This window comes from Mytilus galloprovincialis, chromosome 1 (genome assembly GCF_965363235.1).
Source record: "Mytilus galloprovincialis chromosome 1, xbMytGall1.hap1.1, whole genome shotgun sequence".
NCBI lineage: Eukaryota > Metazoa > Mollusca > Bivalvia > Mytilida > Mytilidae > Mytilus > Mytilus galloprovincialis.
The window spans coordinates 125,829,299-125,851,279 of record NC_134838.1 but is presented as its reverse complement, the minus strand read 5'-3'; the positions used below and the strand labels follow the sequence as shown (position 1 = coordinate 125,851,279).

The 21,981-nt window shown below is 31.9% G+C and overlaps 1 protein-coding gene across 1 annotated transcript in view; it reads right to left on the bottom strand.

Annotated features, from left to right (window-relative positions):
* Positions 1–4,654: 4,654 nt before the first annotated feature.
* LOC143057821 (putative lysosomal cobalamin transporter) overlaps positions 4,655–21,981 on the bottom strand; it is a 21,589-nt gene continuing 4,262 nt past the window's right edge. Inside the window, exons 4-15 of the mRNA XM_076231242.1 lie at positions 21,708–21,808; positions 21,170–21,237; positions 20,011–20,099; positions 19,208–19,281; positions 15,711–15,836; positions 15,211–15,419; positions 12,204–12,306; positions 11,187–11,291; positions 10,187–10,330; positions 8,113–8,191; positions 6,845–6,948; positions 4,655–6,244 (exon numbers count right to left, since the gene is read on the bottom strand). Of these exons, the coding sequence (XP_076087357.1) occupies positions 6,131–6,244; positions 6,845–6,948; positions 8,113–8,191; positions 10,187–10,330; positions 11,187–11,291; positions 12,204–12,306; positions 15,211–15,419; positions 15,711–15,836; positions 19,208–19,281; positions 20,011–20,099; positions 21,170–21,237; positions 21,708–21,808 (1,316 nt within the window). The 3' untranslated portion in view covers positions 4,655–6,130. The remainder of the gene's footprint in view (positions 6,245–6,844; positions 6,949–8,112; positions 8,192–10,186; positions 10,331–11,186; positions 11,292–12,203; positions 12,307–15,210; positions 15,420–15,710; positions 15,837–19,207; positions 19,282–20,010; positions 20,100–21,169; positions 21,238–21,707; positions 21,809–21,981) is intronic.

Below are 21,981 nucleotides of genomic sequence, written 5' to 3'. Positions count from 1 at the left end.
AAGTTGCATGATACATTTTCCGACTAATCTATGAACCATTGAGACATTTTAAATCCTTACTTTTATGAGGAACCAACATGACGTTTCTTGTTGAGAAAATGACACAAAAAAGCTTACGAGCAAATGTACACCAAGAACCCAATGATGAAAACTTAAGTTATAAAAAGCAAACATATATCTTTAAAGATTAATTTATACCAACAAGAATGTGAAATTTTTCATTCAACATATAGATAATTTTGACATCATTTTATAATACATGCTACTATTGTTTATGTAAGAGGAACAGCCATTTATTGATGGTTAGTCTTATGTTGGCTATTAGCGCCAATTTCAAGAAAGAAAAAAAAACACAAACACAATTAAACACCTTCTTGTTTCTATGCCTATCGCTTTTTTTCCACATCCTATTTTATTTATCAAAAATCATAATGTTTTGTTGACAACTTGTAAAAATGTGGAGTTTTTCATCTTACTTTCATCTTGTGCAATGATTTGATGGAATAAACACCGAAATACCATTTGAAAACAGTGCAAATTAGAATGAATAGATAGCTACATTCTAGGTGGGTGAACTAAAAATAAACTATATGCCTCTAAGATCACTAATAAGTCCATTAAAGTAGACAAACATTGGTAGGAGGGGTCAATTTCATACCTACGATATCCCAACAAGTGTGTCTTTCTTATACATATTGCAAAAAGGAAAACATTCCTCAGGAATCTGATATCCAGTAGTTGTCGTTTGTTGATGTGGTTCATAAGTGTTTATCGTTTCTCAGGTTTTTTTATATAGAGTAGACCGTTGGTTTTCCCGTTTTAATGGTTTCACACTAGTATTTTTTAGGGGGCACGGGCTTTATAGCTTGCTGTTCGGTGTGAGCCAAGGCTCCGTGTTGAAATTAATCAATAGGAACTTAATTTGAATAAATCAGATATTAAAACTGCAATAAAAGAGGGACGAAAGATACCAGAGGGACAGTCAAACTCATAAATCAAAATTAAACTGACAACGCCATGGCTAAAAATGAAAAAGGACAAACAGACAAACAGACAAACAATAGTACACAAGACACAACATAGAAAACTAAAGAATAAACAATAAATGTCCTTTTTTCTAAATTTAGATTGATTGATTGATTGATTGATTGATTCTCTTTATTTCCTCCAATATACTGAAGATTTACAAGAAATTAACAACATATAATTACAAACTACAATTAAAGCACACACAAACAAACAAACAAAAAAACATGTTTCTTATATATATATATATATGTGTATATCTATATGCTACATTTGTTTAGTTTAGATCTTTTAGTGACCAAAATGAAACCTATGCTCAGATAATTCGCCTTTAAATTTTCCGTACAGATGAAATATATGATCTGCAAAGCAACACATCATGTTTCTCCAGTTGTCAGAGTTCACAGATTGCATAAAATCTGTAATACCACCAAGTAAGGCTATGATTATATCGCTATCATTTTGCTGAGAAAAGCGTACAGATTCCTGGACTGGTAAAACATGTTATTTCTTGCATCCAAAAGTTTTTCACTGTATAACATTAAGTGTTGAACGACATCTGTGGAATAACAATCGCATAAAGAGCACTGGTCATCCTTTAATGCTATTGAGCCAAGTTTGTTATTCCTTTTTTGGTTGGTGATGTTCCGTTTTGTTCATCTTACGGTGTTTATATATCACATCTCATTCGCATTGCATGTGCTTGTAATGACGTTTTTGATTTCATTGCGCGTAAATATGATTGTGTTGCCACACATTTCTCACAACCTTTATCAAATTCTTCCATAGATATATTGTACAAAGATTTGGTCTGCAAGTTTGGTTGTACCTGTAGAAAAGTTATGTCAGACAGAATAGCACATCCTAATTTTTAGGGTAACGTTGGTTACCGAGCACGTAAACTAATATACGATCCGGGTAAACTTAATCCTTTAGATGCACTTATTCTCAAAGGTTACCAATTCAACACTGTAATACGAACTTTGAATATTGGTATTTTTTTTTATTATTTTATCAGTAAATTAAATCCATATTGAATAGTATTATTATACACGTATGTACATTCACAGTAATACAATTTGTCGCTAACTTACTATATTTTGGCTTTGCACAATATCATGTTTTCCTCTAGATTGTTTTCTGAATGACATTTTACTCTTAGATACACGAGTTTCTTATTAGTTTAGTAACTGTGAGTTCTCTCAGACCTTTTTTGTATCGATCTATAGTGAGTTAAGTCCTTTTCAACTGATTTTTATAGTTTGCTTTTATGTCGTACTGTTATGCCACTGTCCCAGATTAGGAATAGAGTTTAGCACCAGGAAACTAGTTTAACCAAGCTACATTCTGTTTATGCCTTTCAAAAGTCGGATAGTTCCGTGGTTGATGTTAGTTCATGTCTGTCGTATTTGTTTTTCGCAAACTGTTTTGTTATAAAATACAAAATTAGTTTTCTTAATTGAATTGTTTCATATTTTACCTGTTGTGTTTTTTATAGCCAACTATAGTTTTTTTTCTCTCTCATTGTTGAAGGCTATATGATTACCTAATAATTGCTTACATCTACTTTACTTGAACTTTGACTGATAGTAGTCTCATTGGCATTTATACCACATATCCTTTTTATTTTATATCAAACACAGAAACTTGACAGTAACCATCAAACCATGTTAAATGGACATGTACATTTAACCCCCATCCAATTCATCAAATCTATTTGCCCCTTGCTTATAGTAGCTGAAAAAGTAACAAAACAAGAACAACATTGACCTATGAACCATGAAAATGAGGTCAAGGTTAGTTGACCCTTGTCAGACTGATATACTTACGAAAATAAGTGTTCACTTTTTCATGAAATGAGTCCAAAGTGAACCTATCTGACTAACATGTAGATCCCAATTAACAAATGTAGTTATCTTATAACTCGTAAAAAGTGGAAATTCAAGTTGACACACTAAAGGATCAGTAAAAGGATGAAATAGATGTGAAATGTAATGAAGCTACATGTCATGTTACGTTATCTACTTTATCTAAATGTGACATGTTTAGAAATGATTAAGAACAAGCACAGTTGACCATGGATGAATTTGGCTATTCCTTTTACTAGTAAGTCTCTGTTGGTCAATATTTGGACAACATGAATAAAAAAACATTTTTTTTAAAGTGCAAGACATTGGATCTATTATGATTTCAACACAACAACTTGTAGCCCCAAATCTGGGTTAACATGTTTCATGACCCTCCTCGAAATGGCTGGTAGAACAATCTTGGACTACTTCATGTAAATATGGCATGTTATAAGCTATAGTTAATCTACTTCATCAAGCATATCAATAAGAACTTATATACTGTGTGGTATAATGAGAAATCCACATAAGAATTTAACAAGATAAATCATTTCAGAAATCAACAGTGGAAATGAAATTGTCATGTAATGCAAAACCCATTTAACCATTCTATCAATACATATCATTGAAAAACAGCTACAAAAAAAGCAGTTGTTTGCTCATCACTGAACCTGTATAGCTTTCACCTCCTAGAACTGGATTCCTGTTCAGCTGATAACTTTATTTATTTTCAGTTTTTAAAAATATTGTATGTGGAATATATGAAAGACATTGTAGCTCGAACAAGACCTGTTATGTAATGTAAGGCAATCTGCAAAATTTGTTCTATGTCTTTTTTGTTATCTCTGTATTAATGACGTCTGCTTTAATGTAGTGTATTTGAATTGATTGATTGTTAGTGCTGAATGACATTTTCAGCATGCTTGGCATCCATTTTAATTTGTGGATGAAGTCAGAGGGTCTAGAGAGAACCACCAACCTAAGGCAGGATCAACATTTTTTTTCAGATTCATGTAATCCCTTTTTATTGATAAACTTATTGAAAGCATGACCTTGTAATTATTCTCAAATTCATTTTATTACAAAATCAATAATGTCAAATATATCAGTATAAATCATAGTTTAAATTGAGCCAGTAAAGTAGAGATAATATAGGGTTTATCACAGGATAATTCTAGTTTTATTTTATCAAATCTACTTAAAAAATTAATAAAAGATATTTAGAAAACAAAGGGAAACTGAAATTCAAACCCAAGATAAAAACTATTTCTATTTTTGTTTTTGAATAATATACATTTAGCAACATCAAAGTTTCTTAAATATTTATGTTTAGAAGCCATAAATTGTTCTATAATGATTTTACTTTAGTAATATACATCTGGTGAATTAATAAAAGCTTATTTTGTATGAAAAATATAATGGTATATGAAACTAATTATCAGGTACAAATTTCTACCCTGAAAACACAAATATTGACAGCTGAATTAAATCTTTTGATTTTTTAGATAAATACAAATGATTTTTAACCCTATTTTATACTTGTCTTCAGGTTTGCATTTTTGATAATGGGAAAAAATAAACAAAAGAAATTGAGCACAAGGGAATAAAAAAAATGCATTTGTAAATAAAAGCCCTGCCTAGCACATGGATGCCTGTCAAATTCCCATACTGAAACACTTACTAAATGTCCTAACCTCAAATCCCAATGTATTGAATCAGTCCATTTCTGACAAATATAGCACATATACTCATAGGAATGGCTTATTAAAAAGGTTATATCATAATTTTATAATTATCTTTATATGAAAGAAAATTAACAAGCAAATACATCTGTAAGTAACATACACACTTTTGTAATGAACAAATAAGCATTTTAAATAAACTTTACAATATATAAAAATAGCGTTTAAATAAATTAAACAAACATATTGATCATAAACGTTCATCCAAATCATACACACTTTCACCAGTAAATGGACAAAAAGTCACAAATAGTTTTTTAACAATTGTTTTAAAATATATAAGAGACATATCTTGAAATATTTTATTTTTATTACATATATTCATTTTACTTCTTTAGCCTTGATAAATGAAATTTACTAAAATTTAATCATGCAAATGACCGATTTCTTGGCACCATGAAGCTGTTTAAGTACCAAGACACTTTGACATTTTGTTTTTCTTAATAATTACTTGATCATTATTTATATCTATTAAATAAATTTTAATTACATGAAAGTTGCATTATACATTCAAGATAATACAAATTTGTGTATTTCAAAAAGGTATTTTCTTATTTAAAGAACAAGAATGTGTCCATAGTACACGTATGCCCCATAAAATTGGGGTCAAAACTTAAATTTGGCATAAAAGTTATAAAGATCATATCATAGGGAACATGTGTACTAAGTTTCAAATTGATTGGACTTCAGCTTCAACAAAAACTATCTTGACCAAAATATTGAACCAAAAACTTTAACTTGAACTTAGCATGATCATTTTCTATGTTCAGTGGACTGTGAAATTGGGCTCAAAACTTTAATTTGACAGTAAAATTAGAAAGATCATATCATGAAGAGCATGTGTACTAAGTTTCAAGTTGATTGGACTTCAACTTCATCAAAAACTACCTTGACCAAAAACTTTAACCTGAAGCAGGACAGAGGAACAAACAAACAAACAAACGAACAAACGAATGCATGAACGAAGGAATTAATGGATGCACAGACCAGAAAACATAATGCCCCTCTACTATCGTAGGATGGGCACAAAAATATTCTCAAAACTGAATTGTGACATATTTTCCTCTGACTTTCTGTCATACATTTGTTTTCAAATGGACTGGAACAAACCCCAATAGAAACAGCAGGTATAGACAAAGATAAGGGATGAAGTAGGAGTTCCAGTTAACATCATATATATGCAAATTTGAGAATCCAGATTCTGCAAACTTTTACCAATGACATTGAAACAATATTAAAGTAATTAAATTCATCTAATCATTCAAACATACATCACTTCTCTGTTCTTTCACTCTGATTACAGTCATTCAAGTATAAAACATTTTTTCATCCACTCAAATTCAGATATAAAACGTTCCGTTACCACGCCATAGTCGTTTAAGCATAAATCATTTCTCAATCTCTTTGAGATAAGTAACTTATTTTCAATATTACTCTTTTGAAAGTAAATTATGTATAAACAGTTTCTTTAGAATTTAGTGACTTTATTGTCATTGTTTTCACCTTTGATGTAAATTATGCATGTATCATTTCTTCATCACTTTCATCGAAATCATCCTCATCAACTTCTCCATCAATGGCGGACTTCCTCTTCTTAATGACAGCAACCAAAAAACCCAACACCATGAACTGTAAAGAAACAAATAATGTAAACTATTGTACTGAATTTCATTTTTGTACACAATTGTACACAATGTTGTAAAATATTGTACTGAATTACAATTTTGTACACTATTGTACACAATGTAAAACTATTTGTACACAATATTTTACACTATTGTGTATAATTTTGGACAATATCCACAAAATGTTATACACAATATTTTACAATATTTACATATGAGGAAGCAACATATAATATGACAGACATTATGATGTATTTGCATACATTTTGTTAAATCTGTTCAAACTGTTATTTCTGTAATCAGTATTTCTTATTATTTTGTATTATTTAACTTTCTCTTAAGCTTTTAGTCTTCACTAACTATCTTAATTCTAGTCAGCATTCTTTACAATGTAATTGTATAAATAACAAGACATCTGTAGAAAATGAAAGACACTGCTTTGGTAGTTTTGACATCAGATTTTCAGACCTTCAAGCTATTTAAAATGTTTTAAATCGGTTTGATTCCTAGGCTTATACAGTGTAAAATGTTAAAAGATGTGATAATAAACTTGTTTATTTGAGTATGACTGTATCTACAATCAATAATCCCTAATTTGACTTACCCCTAGGAAGACCCAGGTAGCCCAGTAATAGGCTGCTCCAAAGAACCACATCTTATAGAAAAATCTGTTCAATAACAAAGCCATTCTTGTGATGACACAATCATCTGAAATCACAAAATTCAAAACCTATTTACATGATCATTCATAATGTCATATTTATTATTATATGTAGTTTGTACATCAATGGAAAATGTAATTAAACAGTTTCAGTGAATAATGGAGATGAAAGTGGTCATAAAAACTTTTATCTATCTATTTTAGCTTTACAGATATAAGGCAAAAATGCAAAAGCAATGGTAAACAAGAATGTGTCCCCAGTACACGAATGCCCCACTCGCACTATCATTTTCTATGTTCAGTGGACCGTGAAATTTGGGTAAACCCTCTAATTTGGCATTAAAATTAAAAAGATCATATCATAGGGAACATGTATACTAAGTTTGAAGTCGATTGGACTTCAACTTCATCAAAAACTACCTTGACCAAAAACTTTAACCTGAAGCGGGACAGACGGACGAACGAACGGACGGACGAACAGACCAGAAAACATAATGCCCCTCTACTATCGTAGGTGGGGCATAAAAACATAACTAAAGGGTAATAACTTCAATTAGGAGTTGTCTGACAATCTTGACCAAGTGGACTTATTTGTAGATTATGTCTTGCTGATATCTGTGATGCCAAAAGTTTCTCCCTATATTTTATAGTTTTCAAGATAATAGGCAATAAGGTAAAAGAAATAGTAAAATTTTTCATTTAATTACAGTAACTCCAATAAGATGTCATCAGGCAGTTTTGATGTAAATGAAAAGTAGGTAGAAAAATCTGTTCAATAACAAGGCCATCCTGGTGATTACACAATCTGAATATTCTGAATATTTCTACCTTGCAAGCTTTTTTCTTATTGTAGCTGCTTTCAAGATAACAGACAAAACGTGCATTACACATTTTGGTTGTACTGTTACCCATGTTGGTTGGCAGGCATGGTCATCCTACTATTTTTTTAGACTAAATACCATAATGATGATTGTGGCCAAGTAGGTTTAAATTTGACCAAGTAGTTTCAGACAAGAAGTAAACAGATGATAACAACAGATGCAGACTGAGCAGAAAAGCCTGATTGGCCATGTGTACATGAAACAATGTTTCTGTGTTGTGTGGCATCACAGAAAAAATATATGTATTGCAATGCTGTTTTCCTATTGAACTGACTTTTTAGTAATAACAGACATCTCTAGGTCTACATATAGTCATTACAATTACATTACCTCTAGATGAGTCCAGAGAACAATGTTCTAGCTTGTATATAATTGATGTCTTGTTCAATACTGTAGTATTATGAGGTGCCTAGAAAAAATAATCATTGTTATAATTTTAAAGATTACAATAGTTCAAATGACTGAAATATTGGCTTAATTACTAATACAAAATGTATTCATCAAATGTTTATCATATGACTAAAATTTTCTGTTTTCTCATTGGCTAAAAGCATAGGAAATCCTAATTGATCAAATGCTATATTCACTGCATCAAAAATCCAAGAGGTTAATATAAAAGTTGAAACAGCGTCCTCGTAATTAAACATAGATATTTGAAGGCAACGTCAATGACGTAGGTTCAGGATGTCAATTAAATTCCCAGGTTCTTTTTTTCTTTTTATGCCCCACCTACGATAGTAGAGGGGCATTATGTTTTCTGGTCTGTGCGTCCGTTCGTCCGTTCGTTCGTCCGTTCGTTCGTCCGTTCGTCCGTCTGTCCCTCTTCAGGTTAAAGTTTTTGGTCGAGGTAGTTTTTGATGAAGTTGAAGTCCAATCGACTTCAAACTTGGTACACATGTTCCCTATGATATGATCTTTCTAATTTTAATGCCAAATTAGAGATTTTACCCCAATTTCACGGTCCACTGAACATAGAAAATGATAGTGCAAATTTCAGGTTAAAGTTTTTGGCTTCAGGTTAAAGTTTTTGGTCAAGGTAGTTTTTGATGAAGTTGAAGTCCAATCAACTTGAAACTTAGTATACATGTGCCCTATGATATGATCTTTCTAATTTAAATGCCAAAAAATTAGAGTTTTGACCCCAATTTTACGGTTCACTGAACATAGAAAATGATAGTGCAAATTTCAGGTTAAAGTTTTTGGTCAAGGTAGTTTTTGATGAAGTTGAAGTCCAATCAACTTGAAACTTAGTATACATGTGCCCTATGATATGATCTTTCTAATTTAAATGCCAAATTAGAGTTTTGACCCCAATTTTACGGTTCACTGAACATAGAAAATGATAGTGCAAATTTCAGGTTAAAGTTTTTGGCTTCAGGTTAAAGTTTTTGGTCAAGGTAGTTTTTGATGAAGTTGAAGTCCAATCAACTTGAAACTTAGTATACATGTGCCCTATGATATGATCTTTCTAATTTAAATGCCAAATTAGAGTTTTGACCCCAATTTTACGGTTCACTGAACATAGAAAATGATAGTGCAAATTTCAGGTTAAAGTTTTTGGCTTCAGGTTAAAGTTTTTGGTCAAGGTAGTTTTTGATGAAGTTGAAGTCCAATCAACTTGAAACTTAGTATACATGTGCCCTATGATATGATCTTTCTAATTTAAATGCCAAATTAGAGTTTTGACCCCAATTTTACGGTTCACTGAACATAGAAAATGATAGTGCAAATTTCAGGTTAAAGTTTTTGGTCAAGGTAGTTTTTGATAAAGTAGAAGTCCAATCAACTTGAAACTTAGTATACATGTTCCCTTTGATAAGATCATTCTAATTTTAATGCCAAATTAGAGAATTTATTCCAATTTCACAGTCCTTTAAACATAGAAAATGATAGTGTGAGTGGGGCATCCGTGTACTGTGGACACATTCTTGTTCTTCTTCTTTTCGCTGTATTTTTTTTTCTTTGTTTGTTTGTTTGTGTGTTTGTTTTTAGTTTACTTTATTGAATATTTTAACTTAGCAACTGCAAAAGCATATGATATAATTAATAAAAAAAACAGGAAGCAGTTTTAAAAGTATCTAGCAAATACTAAAAAATTGGAGAAAGATAAAAAGTCATATAATAAAACAATTGTTAACTTTTGATTTCAGTTGATGCAATGATTTATCAACGCCAGAAATATGACATTCACACTCGGCGGTTGGCCTCTGTGAATATCATATTTCTGGGGTTTATTAATCATAGTATCATCCTGATAAAAAATCCACTGGTATTTATAATATCTTTCAAGCATTATACAATCATTGCAATTTTAATTTATAAACATATAGATCACATTGATTTAAGGGGTTATCTTACAAGCTGTGTTGTATAGAACAGGATTGAAACCTCTGACACTACATACCTTGAACATCTGACTGCCATACATGGAATACTGTGGTGTCAGTTGGTATACAACGATATTGATGGCCAGTATTATGAACATGAGTATCATACATAACATTAGTATCCCTTGAGGCCTTGTCCGACGAGGTCTGATCTTATACATCTATAAAAGATAAAAAATATTCTAATGAATTTTATCAATTTTCTAAACATTGTCAACATTATAAATATTCCTTTAAGAAGAAGGTCAAGATCTATGAAAATTACCAATGGCCCGATGTATCAGTCAGTCAACAGTCAGTGAGAATTTGATCTAGTGAAAGAAAATAATTTGATCTGTAACTCATCACCAAGCAATTGTACACCAAATACTAGACCAATACCTTCAGGGGACAAAAAACAGTTGGGACGATAAATATATCTTACAAATACTAGACCAATACCTTCAGGGGACAAAAAACAGTTGGGACAATAGTTATATCTTACAAATACTAGAACAATACCTTTAGGGACTAAAAACAGTTGGGACGATAGTTATATCTTAGGAATACTAGATCAATACATTCATGAGCTAAAACAGTTGGGACTATATTCATATCTTACAAATACTAGATCAAACAGTACCTTCAGGGGCTAAAAACAGTTGGGACAATAGTTATATCTAACTAATACATGTACTAGATCAATACTAGCTTCATGAGCTAAAAGAGTCGGGACTATATTCATATCTTCAAAGAACTGATAAAACAATATTCTTAGTGTTTGGGTTTAAAACACTTAAAATTAATTGAGATTATCAAAAATTTTCTACATAGAAGGCTGTTTCATTAAAGCACTCTTGTAACTTATTTTATCTTTTGCAAAATGCATTCTGTTTCAATATGTAAAACATCTTAAACAGTCTTAGTAGAAACATAAAAGTTTACGTTGTGTTATATTTGGGTGAGAAAGATATGTATTAGATCATCCCTTAATCTTTATAAGAAAATTTAAGCATAAATTGTAACATATAATCTAACCTTCAGCCAGAAAAACCATATTCCAATATTTCTGACTCCGGACATTGAGCAGAATATTAGGTACATCACAACAGCTGTAAATAATATGTAGTCCAGTGGAAATACCTGTGGAAAATAATACATATTAGCTAATGGAAATACCTATGGAAAATAGATAACAGACATCAGAACAGCTGTAAACAATATGTAGTCCAACGGAAATACCTTAGTATGGAAAATAAAATTCCAATGGAAATACCTATGGAAAATAGAATAATAGACATCACAACAGCTTTAAACAAAGTCGTGAACCAGCAGAATTACCTATGGAATATACAATAATGAACATTACTTTTGAGTTTGACATTGGGAAAATATGTCTGTTTTATTGTACTTTTCCATCGTCAACCTCTCATTGTCAGTAACGTTCACTGCAGGCTAAAATGCATTAGTTTTATATTCAATGTAATGGCTGTACAATTGTCTTTATACACACTGCATTCCTGAAAATTGCAGAATTTTTTGTTGTTTTTTTTGGTTTTTCAACGCTATCAATCAAATATTGTTTTCAAAATCTAACACTTAAAAGGTGGTACCTAACACTACAGGGAGATAACTGTAAAATCAGCTCAACATTTTAATCACGTTCTATATACTGTTAAGGAAGTATTAAGCTTCACAATGATCAAAATTAGTGTTTGTCAAACTGCTATATGTATATCCAATAAAATATTTCTGTGAAAGTTATTGGTTCAAGTTTTTTGAAATTTTTATATTTTGTTCAAAGGGTCGAAGTTAATATTTTGTCAAAATATCATGAAAATTAAACGAGCCAAATGTATTTTAGTCAAAGTGTTGGCTACCACCTTAAGGTATGGGGAAAACCTGGATTCAGAATATTTGCAGAATATATCTGCTTGACCACAATATTTTTTCTTCATCAAATCAGGTATCAGAATTTTTTTATAGGAAAAAAACAATATCCCTGTCTTTCTTTAAGTTAAAAGGTCATTCACCTAGACTACAATATTATCATACCTTTTGACAGAATACTAGTACAATATCTATAGGGTTGGGTAATGTCCTCTTTGGTAAAGCATATCCCAGTTTGTATCCTTTCCCATGTAGAGCCTTATCAATGCTGAAAAGACATATATTATTTTTTTTTCAAATCAGGGAGGTCTTGAATAATTCCAGAATGGGGTTGTGTGCCCACGTTAGCAAATAACATGATAAAGGGACATAACACAACAAGAGTGCACACACTGAAATGTCTCGCCTTCTTTACTAATCATTGATATTATGTTGATACTCCTAAATATAAAGCTTTATTACGACTGTCACATAAACTTAACATGAATCGTGAAAATGAGGTCAAGGTCAGTTGAACCATATGCCAAGCAGACATGTACAGCTAACAATGCTTCCATACAACAAACATGACAAATATAGTTGAGCCTATTGCTTATAGTTTCAGAAAATAGACCAAAACACAAAAACTTAACACTGAGTAATGAACCGTGAAAACCAGGTCAAGGTCAAATAAAACCTGCACGACTGACATATAGATCATAAAATATTTCCATACACCAAATATAGTTGACCTATGACATATAGTATTAGATAAAAAGACCAAAATTCAAAAACTTAACTTTGACCACTGAACCATGAAAATGAGGTCAAGGTCAGATGACATCTGCCCGCTAGACATGTACACCTTACAATCATTCCATACAACAAATATAGTAGACCTATTGCATAAAGTATGAGAAAAACAGACCAAAACACAAAAACTTAACTATAACCACTGAACCATGAAAATGAGGTCAAGGTCACATGACATCTGCCCGCTAGACATGTACACCTTATAATCATTCCATACAACAAATATAGTAGACCTATTACATATAGTATGAAAAAAACAGACCAAAACACAAAAATTTAACTATAACCACTGAACCATGAAAATGAGGTCAAGGTCAGATGACACCTGCCAGTTGGACATGTACACCTTACAGTCCTTCCATACACCGAATATACTAGCCCTATTGCTTATAGTATCTGAGATATGGACTTGACCACCAAAACTTAACCTTGTTCACTGATCCATGAAATGAGGTCGAGGTCAAGTGAAAACTGTCTGACAGACATGAGGACCTTGCAAGGTACGCACATATCAAATATAGTTATCCTATTACTTATAACAATAGAGAATTCAACATTACAAAAAATTTGAACTTTTTTTTCAAGTGGTCACTGAACCATGAAAATGAGGTCAAGAACATTGGACATGTGACTGACGGAAACTTCGTAACATGAGGCATCTATATACAAAGTATGAAGCATCCAGGTCTTCCACCTTCTAAAATATAAAGCTTTTAAGAAGTTAGCTAACACCGCCGCCGCCGCCGCCGGATCACTATCCCTATGTCGAGCTTTCTGCAACAAAAGTTGCAGGCTCGACAAAAACTGTAAAAGTGATGTTACCAAAATTTGAACTTAAACGGAGTTTTGTGATAATAAGCATCATATACACGTATATATACATTTCATAACATAAATTTGGGACAAACTTAAGTAATAGAAACAAATAAAATTAAAAAAATCAGCAAGTTTTCCATTTATAAAGGAGCATAAAACTAGAACGGTAAAAATGACGCCACCAAAAGTCAAATTTAATCTGTCTGTGTTTTGTGGTATTTAGCATTGTGTATAAGTTTCATAACATTTGGTTGAAGCAAACAAGTTGCGAGAACAGAAACGAATAATTCAGCAATTTTTCCTTTTGTCAAGGGGCATAACTCTTGAACTGTACAAGTGACGCCACCAAAATTCAAACTCTATCTGTGTTTTGTGGTAATGAGCATTATGTATAAGTTTCATATCATTTTGTTGAAGCAAACTAAAGAAATAAAACCTATTTTGGGATGTATGGATGGACGTACAGACGTACATCCTAAAATTGGATTGATACAAGATATGTAAGGTTCTGGCAGTTCTAATTTACAAGAGAAATCACAATCCCAAACCCAATAGTTCTGGTAGTAGTTCAGAAACAAACTGCACGTCTTTTTGAATCTCTCAGCATATTTCCACTTACTTATGAAGTACAATCCCACACTATCACTATAGTATGTGCCAGGGTAAAACTAAATTCTAATATGATGTGCTCTTCAATGTTAACAAACCCATGCTCTAAATCCAATAAAATTTGTTTGCACATGCGTATATTGACTTCTTCGGAATAATGAATGTTATCAAATTATCATGCACTTAATTTATTTCCTTAACTTTAAAACACTTTCAAACTCTTAAATGGTGCACATGATGCTACTAATTAATTTATTATGACTGCAATGTGTTGCATTCCAAAATTGACATATTTGACCTAGATACGACAACTGTTCATACTGGCAGTTCAAATTCCTCCCTCTGAAAAATAAGAGTGCCAGCCACTTGCATCTTTACAAACAAAAAAGGGAGGTTCATGGGAGAGCCTACACAAACGCTTTTACACTTATACTTATCGGACATAGAAATTATCTTAATTGTCCTATTCAGAATTGAAATAATTGATACAAGCTATACTTTTTTGTAGTTTTAACATGGGTAGGCATTATAATCGTGTTATTTTAACCCTCACTATCGCTCGGGCAAAAATAATCACAAATATAATGCCTACCCACGTTAAAACTACAATAAAGTATAGCTTGCACATCAATTTTTTCTTAAACATATAATTAAGCCTGGGGTTAAACAATGAATAAAGGAGGGACAAACTGATGGACCAACAGTACTTATCCCAACTTAGTGGTCATTTCAAGAACGACGAACAAATGTAAAGACAGACTTTTTCGAAAACTAGTTCTCTATATTTTTGGCGATTCTTGAATATAACTACTTTTAATAAAACTACTGTTTTGGCAAGCAAAGTCATCTATTGGTATTCATAAAAGCAGACTTAATGTGTCTTTGCATCTTTTACCTTGTATGAATATATACATGTAAACTTTAATACTACATAACCTATCTCATGACATCTTACTTTGTAAGTAGTAAAGACAGAAATATGAGTAATGTCAGAAGTTGGAAAGCTACTCCTATAACTACTTCAAATGGTCTGAATATAACCAAACATCTGTGGAAACAGTTGGTTTTCTCTTCCAGATGAGCTTCTTGTCTCTCCAGTAATCGTTCATCCTCCTCCAGCTTGGATACAGTTTGTCTGTTTCTGCTACCTCTACTGCCGCCATACTATAAAAACAATATTCCCATTTATAAATTGTTTTAAATAGTGTGCTTACATGCTAATAAGCTGTTTGGAATCAAAAATGGAAAAGTTCCCAACAAAATTTACAATAACATAACTTTTAATTTTTCCTAGCGTTGCAATGTAATATTTTGACCAAGCATGACTGTTTAGTATCATCATGAAAAAATATTAAAGATAGTTGATTATCTCCCTTCTTATCCCAGACTTAGCAATAATATGATAGCTTCTAAGCATATGTGTAACAAGCCGAAGTAAATAATTGATATCCTCACCTTCTCTCTAACTGACTGAATGTGAGCTTTATTATCCTTTTGTTTCTGCCTTACTTTCTCTAATTCAGATTTAGCATTGCTTTGTCCTTTTATCAGACTCATTGGTAAGGCTGACATTCCATATGCCTAAAAATACACACAATTGAATTAATTAGGTTGCTTAGATAAGCATATATTTTACTTTATTAGGCCATAATTTTCAAATAATTACTTATAACCAAATGGTATTTATTTTTACCTTAATAACTATATTACACATGTTTCAACTTTTAACCATTAAAGGGGCACTAGCTGTCAAATTCGTGGTCACCGATTTGACTCAAATTCTCATATTTGATTTATAATAGTGTAAAACATTTATCCAAACTACCAAAAGTCTAAAATAAACAGTTTACAGAGCATGGGGTAGATAATATGTAAGTTCGTTTCGTGTGTATTTTAGTCCAGACGCCATCTAATTAACTATTGATTTGACCTCAGATGACCATATAAGCGATGTAAACATGAATGAAGATATGAATAGATTAAACCAACACGTGCAATTGGATTTTTTTAGGTCTGTTTGAGTTTATTTTATAGATTAAAAATATATGTTTCTCATTAGGGAGCTACCATTTGATTTTTATGGGGGGGCTAGGATGAAAAATTTTGTCCTGCATTTTTTTTTTAGCTGTAATCTCTGTCCTGCCTTTTTATTTTTCACTCTGTTCGGTCCTGCCTTTTTTTTTTTTAGTATATCCGACTTTTTTTTTACCTCAATTGTCGTCCTGACTTTTTTTTATGCAAGTGTCTCATCCTGCCTTTTTTTTTACTCAAAACTCCTGTCCTGCCTATTTTTTTCAAATTTCATCCTAGCCCCCCCATAAAAATCAAATGGTAGCTCCCTTATTTTAACCGTATAAGAATGATTTTATATGGATCGAATCAGTAATCAAATGATTTACCGTAGTTTCACTTTCATTGTTGACATTCTTTTTCTTTAAATAACCAGTACACGTACAATGCATGCGTTGTCAATCTCTAGCAAGGGGTTAAATTGAAGTTCACATGAATATGGATTTAATGAGGTCGACTAATTCACTTGCAAGTGAATGAGTGATTATCAATGTTTCTTCGCTTAATTTCACAAAATTGAACCATTTTGGCTGCTAAAAGCGAATTATTATTTCACTATTTCACTTTCATTATTGATTGCACAAAAAAAATTCTTACTTTAGTTTTTTTATATATCTCGTAGCTAGTGCCCCTTTAAGGATAAAAGACAGTTGGAACACGCTGTAGAATTTAGAATTTTGTGAATTTGTTTTCCTTTTTTTGAATACTGGCCTAGCATCTGTATAAAACATAGTATTGTTTTTCATGAAACTCAGGATTGTTCACTATTGTATTCTATATACATGTCAAATCAACTGTACATCGTGAATTGTAATTTATACTAGCAAATTATGGGACAAAAATGACTTTATTTTGTGATATTCAATTTAGATCCTTGCTGTGCAAAAAATATATTATTGCCTTATTGCAGATGAGCTTCAAGTCATTGAACAATACTTTACTGTATGTCCTAGTATATTGTTTATATTGTTATTCAATTTCATAACAGATATTTCTTTTCAAACTAAAAGTTATGACTTTAATAGTCAAACATTGAAAAACTTTGTAAACATCATGTAGTTTCTTTCTTTGGGGGTTTTAGACAGAATTTATGCTTTCCCCTTCTGTGGAATATCATAATTGTTCAAAAAGAAAGATAAAAACCTTTGTTTTGGATTACATGTATAATATTTAATGTGGTTAGTAGAACTGCTTATGGTATATGATATCAGCTACCTCCCATAAAACATTGTATGTGGTCAGGAGAAGGGCTTATGGTATATGATATCAGCTACCTCCTAATAAAACATTAAATGTGGTTAGGAGAACTGCTTATGGTATATGATATCAGCTACCTCCCAATAAAACATTAAATGTGGTTAGTAGAACTACTTATGGTATATGATATCAGCTACCACCCAATAAAACATTGTATGTGGTCAGGAGAACTACTTATGGTATATGATATCAGCTACCTCCCAATAAAACATTGTATGTGGTCAGGAGAACTGCTTATGGTATATGATATCAGCTACCTCCCAATAAAACATTGTATGTGGTCAGGAGAACTGCTTATGGTATATGATATCAGCTACCACCCAATAAAACATTGTATGTGGTCAGGAGAACTGCTTATGGTATATGATATCAGCTACCTCCCAATAAAACATTAAATGTGGTTAGTAGAACTACTTATGGTATATGATATCAGCTACCTCCCAATAAAACATTGTATGTGGTCAGGAGAACTGCTTATGGTATATGATATCAGCTACCTCCCAATAAAACATTGTATGTGGTCAGGAGAACTGCTTATGGTATATGATATCAGCCACCTCCCAATAAAACATTGTATGTGGTCAGGAGAACTGCTTATGGTATATGATATCAGCTACCTCCCAATAAAACATTGTATGTGGTCAGGAGAACTGCTTATGGTATATGATATCAGCTACCTCCCAATAAAACATTGTATGTGGTCAGGAGAACTGCTTATGGTATATGATATCAGCTACCTCCCAATAAAACATTAAATGTGGTTAGTAGAACTACTTATGGTATATGATATCAGCTACCTCCCAATAAAACATTGTATGTGGTCAGGAGAACTGCTTATGGTATATGATATCAGCTACCTCCCAATAAAACATTGTATGTGGTCAAGAGAACTGCTTATGGTATATGATATCAGCTACCTCCCAATAAAACATTGTATGTGGTCAGGAGAACTGCTTATGGTATATGATATCAGCTACCTCCCAATAAAACATTGTATGTGGTCAGGAGAACTGCTTATGGTATATGATATCAGCTACCTCCCAATAAAACATTGTATGTGGTCAGGAGAACTGCTTATGGCATATGATATCAGCTACCTCCCAATAAAACATTGTATGTGGTCAGGAGAACTGCTTATGGTATATGATATCAGCTACCTCCCAATAAAACATTAAATGTGGTTAGTAGAACTACTTATGGTTTATGATATCAGCTACCTCCCAATAAAACATTGTATGTGGTCAGGAGAACTGCTTATGGTATATGATATCAGCTACCTCCCAATAAAACATTAAATGTGGTTAGTAGAACTGCTTATGGTATATGATATCAGCTACCTCCCAATAAAACATTGTATGTGGTCAGGAGAACTGCTTATGGTATATGATATCAGCTACCTCCCAATAAAACATTGTAGGTGGTCAGGAGAACTGCTTATGGTATATGATATCAGCTACCTCCCAATAAAACATTGTATGTGGTCAGGAGAACTGCTTATGGTATATGATATCAGCTACCTCCCAATAAAACATTGTATGTGGTCAGGAGAACTGCTTACTAAAACATGTCAGAGCCAACTTAAAAAGTTAAAAAAAAACTTAAACATAGTAAGGTAAAGTACTTACTGTGTATGTTATCAGAGCCAACATTCCAATTAAACTTAATATACTGATCACAAATGAAAGGGCATCTTCCCCACCTAAAAAAAACAGAAAAACACTCATAAACACTTTATTTACAGTTGACAATAAGATAAATCTAACTGTACAGTACTCGTCAGTAGCAATAATTATTATTTCAAACTGCACATAAAAGCAGCAACATTAAAGATTAAAACATCAAGATAAATATCTTTTAAAAACTACTTCCATCTAATAAAAGTTCATGTTAAAGCTAATATTCAACATCATTAACTGACTTCAAACTTTTCACATATTACAGAATTACTGTGAAAAGATTGACTTCCCAGTGAAATAAAAATCGATAATTTCACATGTGAAATAAACGTGGTTATTTCACTTCTCTGACGTCATACAATAGTCATATATAACGTTGGATCAAAACAAATTGTGAATGCGTAGAAAAAGATATAGTTCCTTGCATTTTCTACTTTAATTTCATAAAAAAAGCCATTTGCCAATGTAATAAAAAGAAAAACTAATCAAAATATTCAAATATCGAAAAATATTCAACTCATAACCAAACAACACTGATAATTAACTCATGCGCTGCACGCATTCATGAATAAATGTGTTGTTGGGTCACTCGTTGAATATTTTCTTATATTTGACTTCTTCAATTAGTTATTCTATAAATATTGGATGTCTACTTGCAAATATTTCTATAAGCAGTTGGGTTGGTAACTCGTTGACATACATCTGGTGTGACAAAAATTTACGTATTTTTCTTAAACTAATCAATATATTACCATTAGTGCCCATCTGCATAAACAGATTCTTCACATTATCCCATTCAGTGGAATTACCAATTGGCTGTGGCTTTGTTGGTACCAGACCTCTGAAATATCATAGATAGAATAGTTTTCAGTACTATGCACTGGACATTTAAAATGCCCTTTCAAAATTGGTAAGCAGACAATAATTTTTGACACATGAATCGATTTGGATAGCAAGTTATGTTTACATATTGATTTTCATCGAAATCCTTGTGGAAACAGAAGTTTTTAGAATTAGACATTTCTAATAGAAGTAAGGAAAAAATATTATACCCTCAGGGTTTAGCTAGGATTTTGAGGGCTTTAGTCACTTTTGAGCGCTATAAAAATCAACCTTTTGGTGTGTAACAGCAAGGGACCAAGGATGTATATTACTAGCTTCATCTTTGACTTAGTCTGATTTTAAAGAACTTAGGCATGATTGGCAGTTATTGTATGATTTGACTGTATTGTCCCTTATTATGAAAGATTCTGACATGGGATCCGGAAATTTAGTTCTCAATTTCTCTTCAGTTTGTTCAGGGGACATTCCTGATTAACAAAAGTTCGATCCCTTTTTTTTTAAACAAGGAATCACAGCAGAAATTAACTTGCAACTATTATCTCACTGCATAATCATTATCCTTATAAAACGTCTAAATCGATATTTGGAAATCATTTCTATTAAGTTGGAACTGTATAAAATCCTTTTTGGAAGGATTATAATGACTGTAAGGAGGTTGTAAACAAATCAAGAATAGTTAATATTTAAGTACTACTTTCAATGTTTGTTGAATATTTAACACAATAAGATCAGGAAATATAATGCCCCTTATTTAAATAAATTGTAAACTACATTACAGAGTCAGAGACAAAGACTACAAAAATGATTAAGTTTATAAGAAACTAATATGCCTTGAAGTCATAAAACTTTTGAGTCAGTTTTTTAACTTGTACTCCAAAATCAACCAATCAAAATGCTGGATTCATGTTTCGAGCAAGATTTTTGTGCTCCGAGCACTGAGCAAAGTTTTATGACTTTCTGTTAAGGTATGTAACTCTGTTTACTACAGACAATCCACTTATCAAATGAGCAATTATTGTCAACTAAACCGAAAAAGCTGACATCTTTATATCAACCTCATAATCTTACCCAATCAACATCAGGACACCAGCTATGATCAGAAACACCACTGTGTACTTGGATGCTGTGCAGAATTTCTGTAAAGCAAACATAATTTCAAATTTAAAAAGTGAATGATCAATCAATGATTGCATGGGATAGTAATTTTTTCAACTCATGCTTCCACTCAAATAAATCAAGTTGAAAATTTTGTCAACCCTGATATTTATGAGATGAGTACCGGTATTAGGTCTCTTATATATAACAAATGACATAAATAATTTACTAAGCAATTTATTTTTAGATTCACAAATAAATCTTACGTTTATTAATGCATTTAAGATTGATTGATTGATTACTGTGTCGTTAATGTATCAAGATAAATCCCTGTTAACTACAAAATGTATCAAGATAAATCCCTGTTAACTACAAAATGTATCAAGATAAATCCCTGTTAACTACAAAATGTATCAAGATAAATCCCTGTTAACTACAACATGTATGCATCAGTTCAATATCAATATTTGTGTATTACACATGGTTATAACAGAAATAAGATAAAACTTACAGATCTACAGGAGGTGGGATTCGACTCATCTTTTTCTTCATAAAAGAAGTACATAAACGGTAACAGCAAGAACAGACAGAATGTAACCAGTGCATACAGTGCTAAAATAAAATTTGTTTTTCGTTCATTTTATTATATAAATAAGGCCATTAGTTTTCTTGTTTGAATTGTTTTACATTGCCATTTCGGGGCCTTTTATAGCTGACTATGCGGTATGGGCTTTGCTAATTGTTGAAGGCAGTACGGTGACCTATACATGTAGTTGTTAATTTCT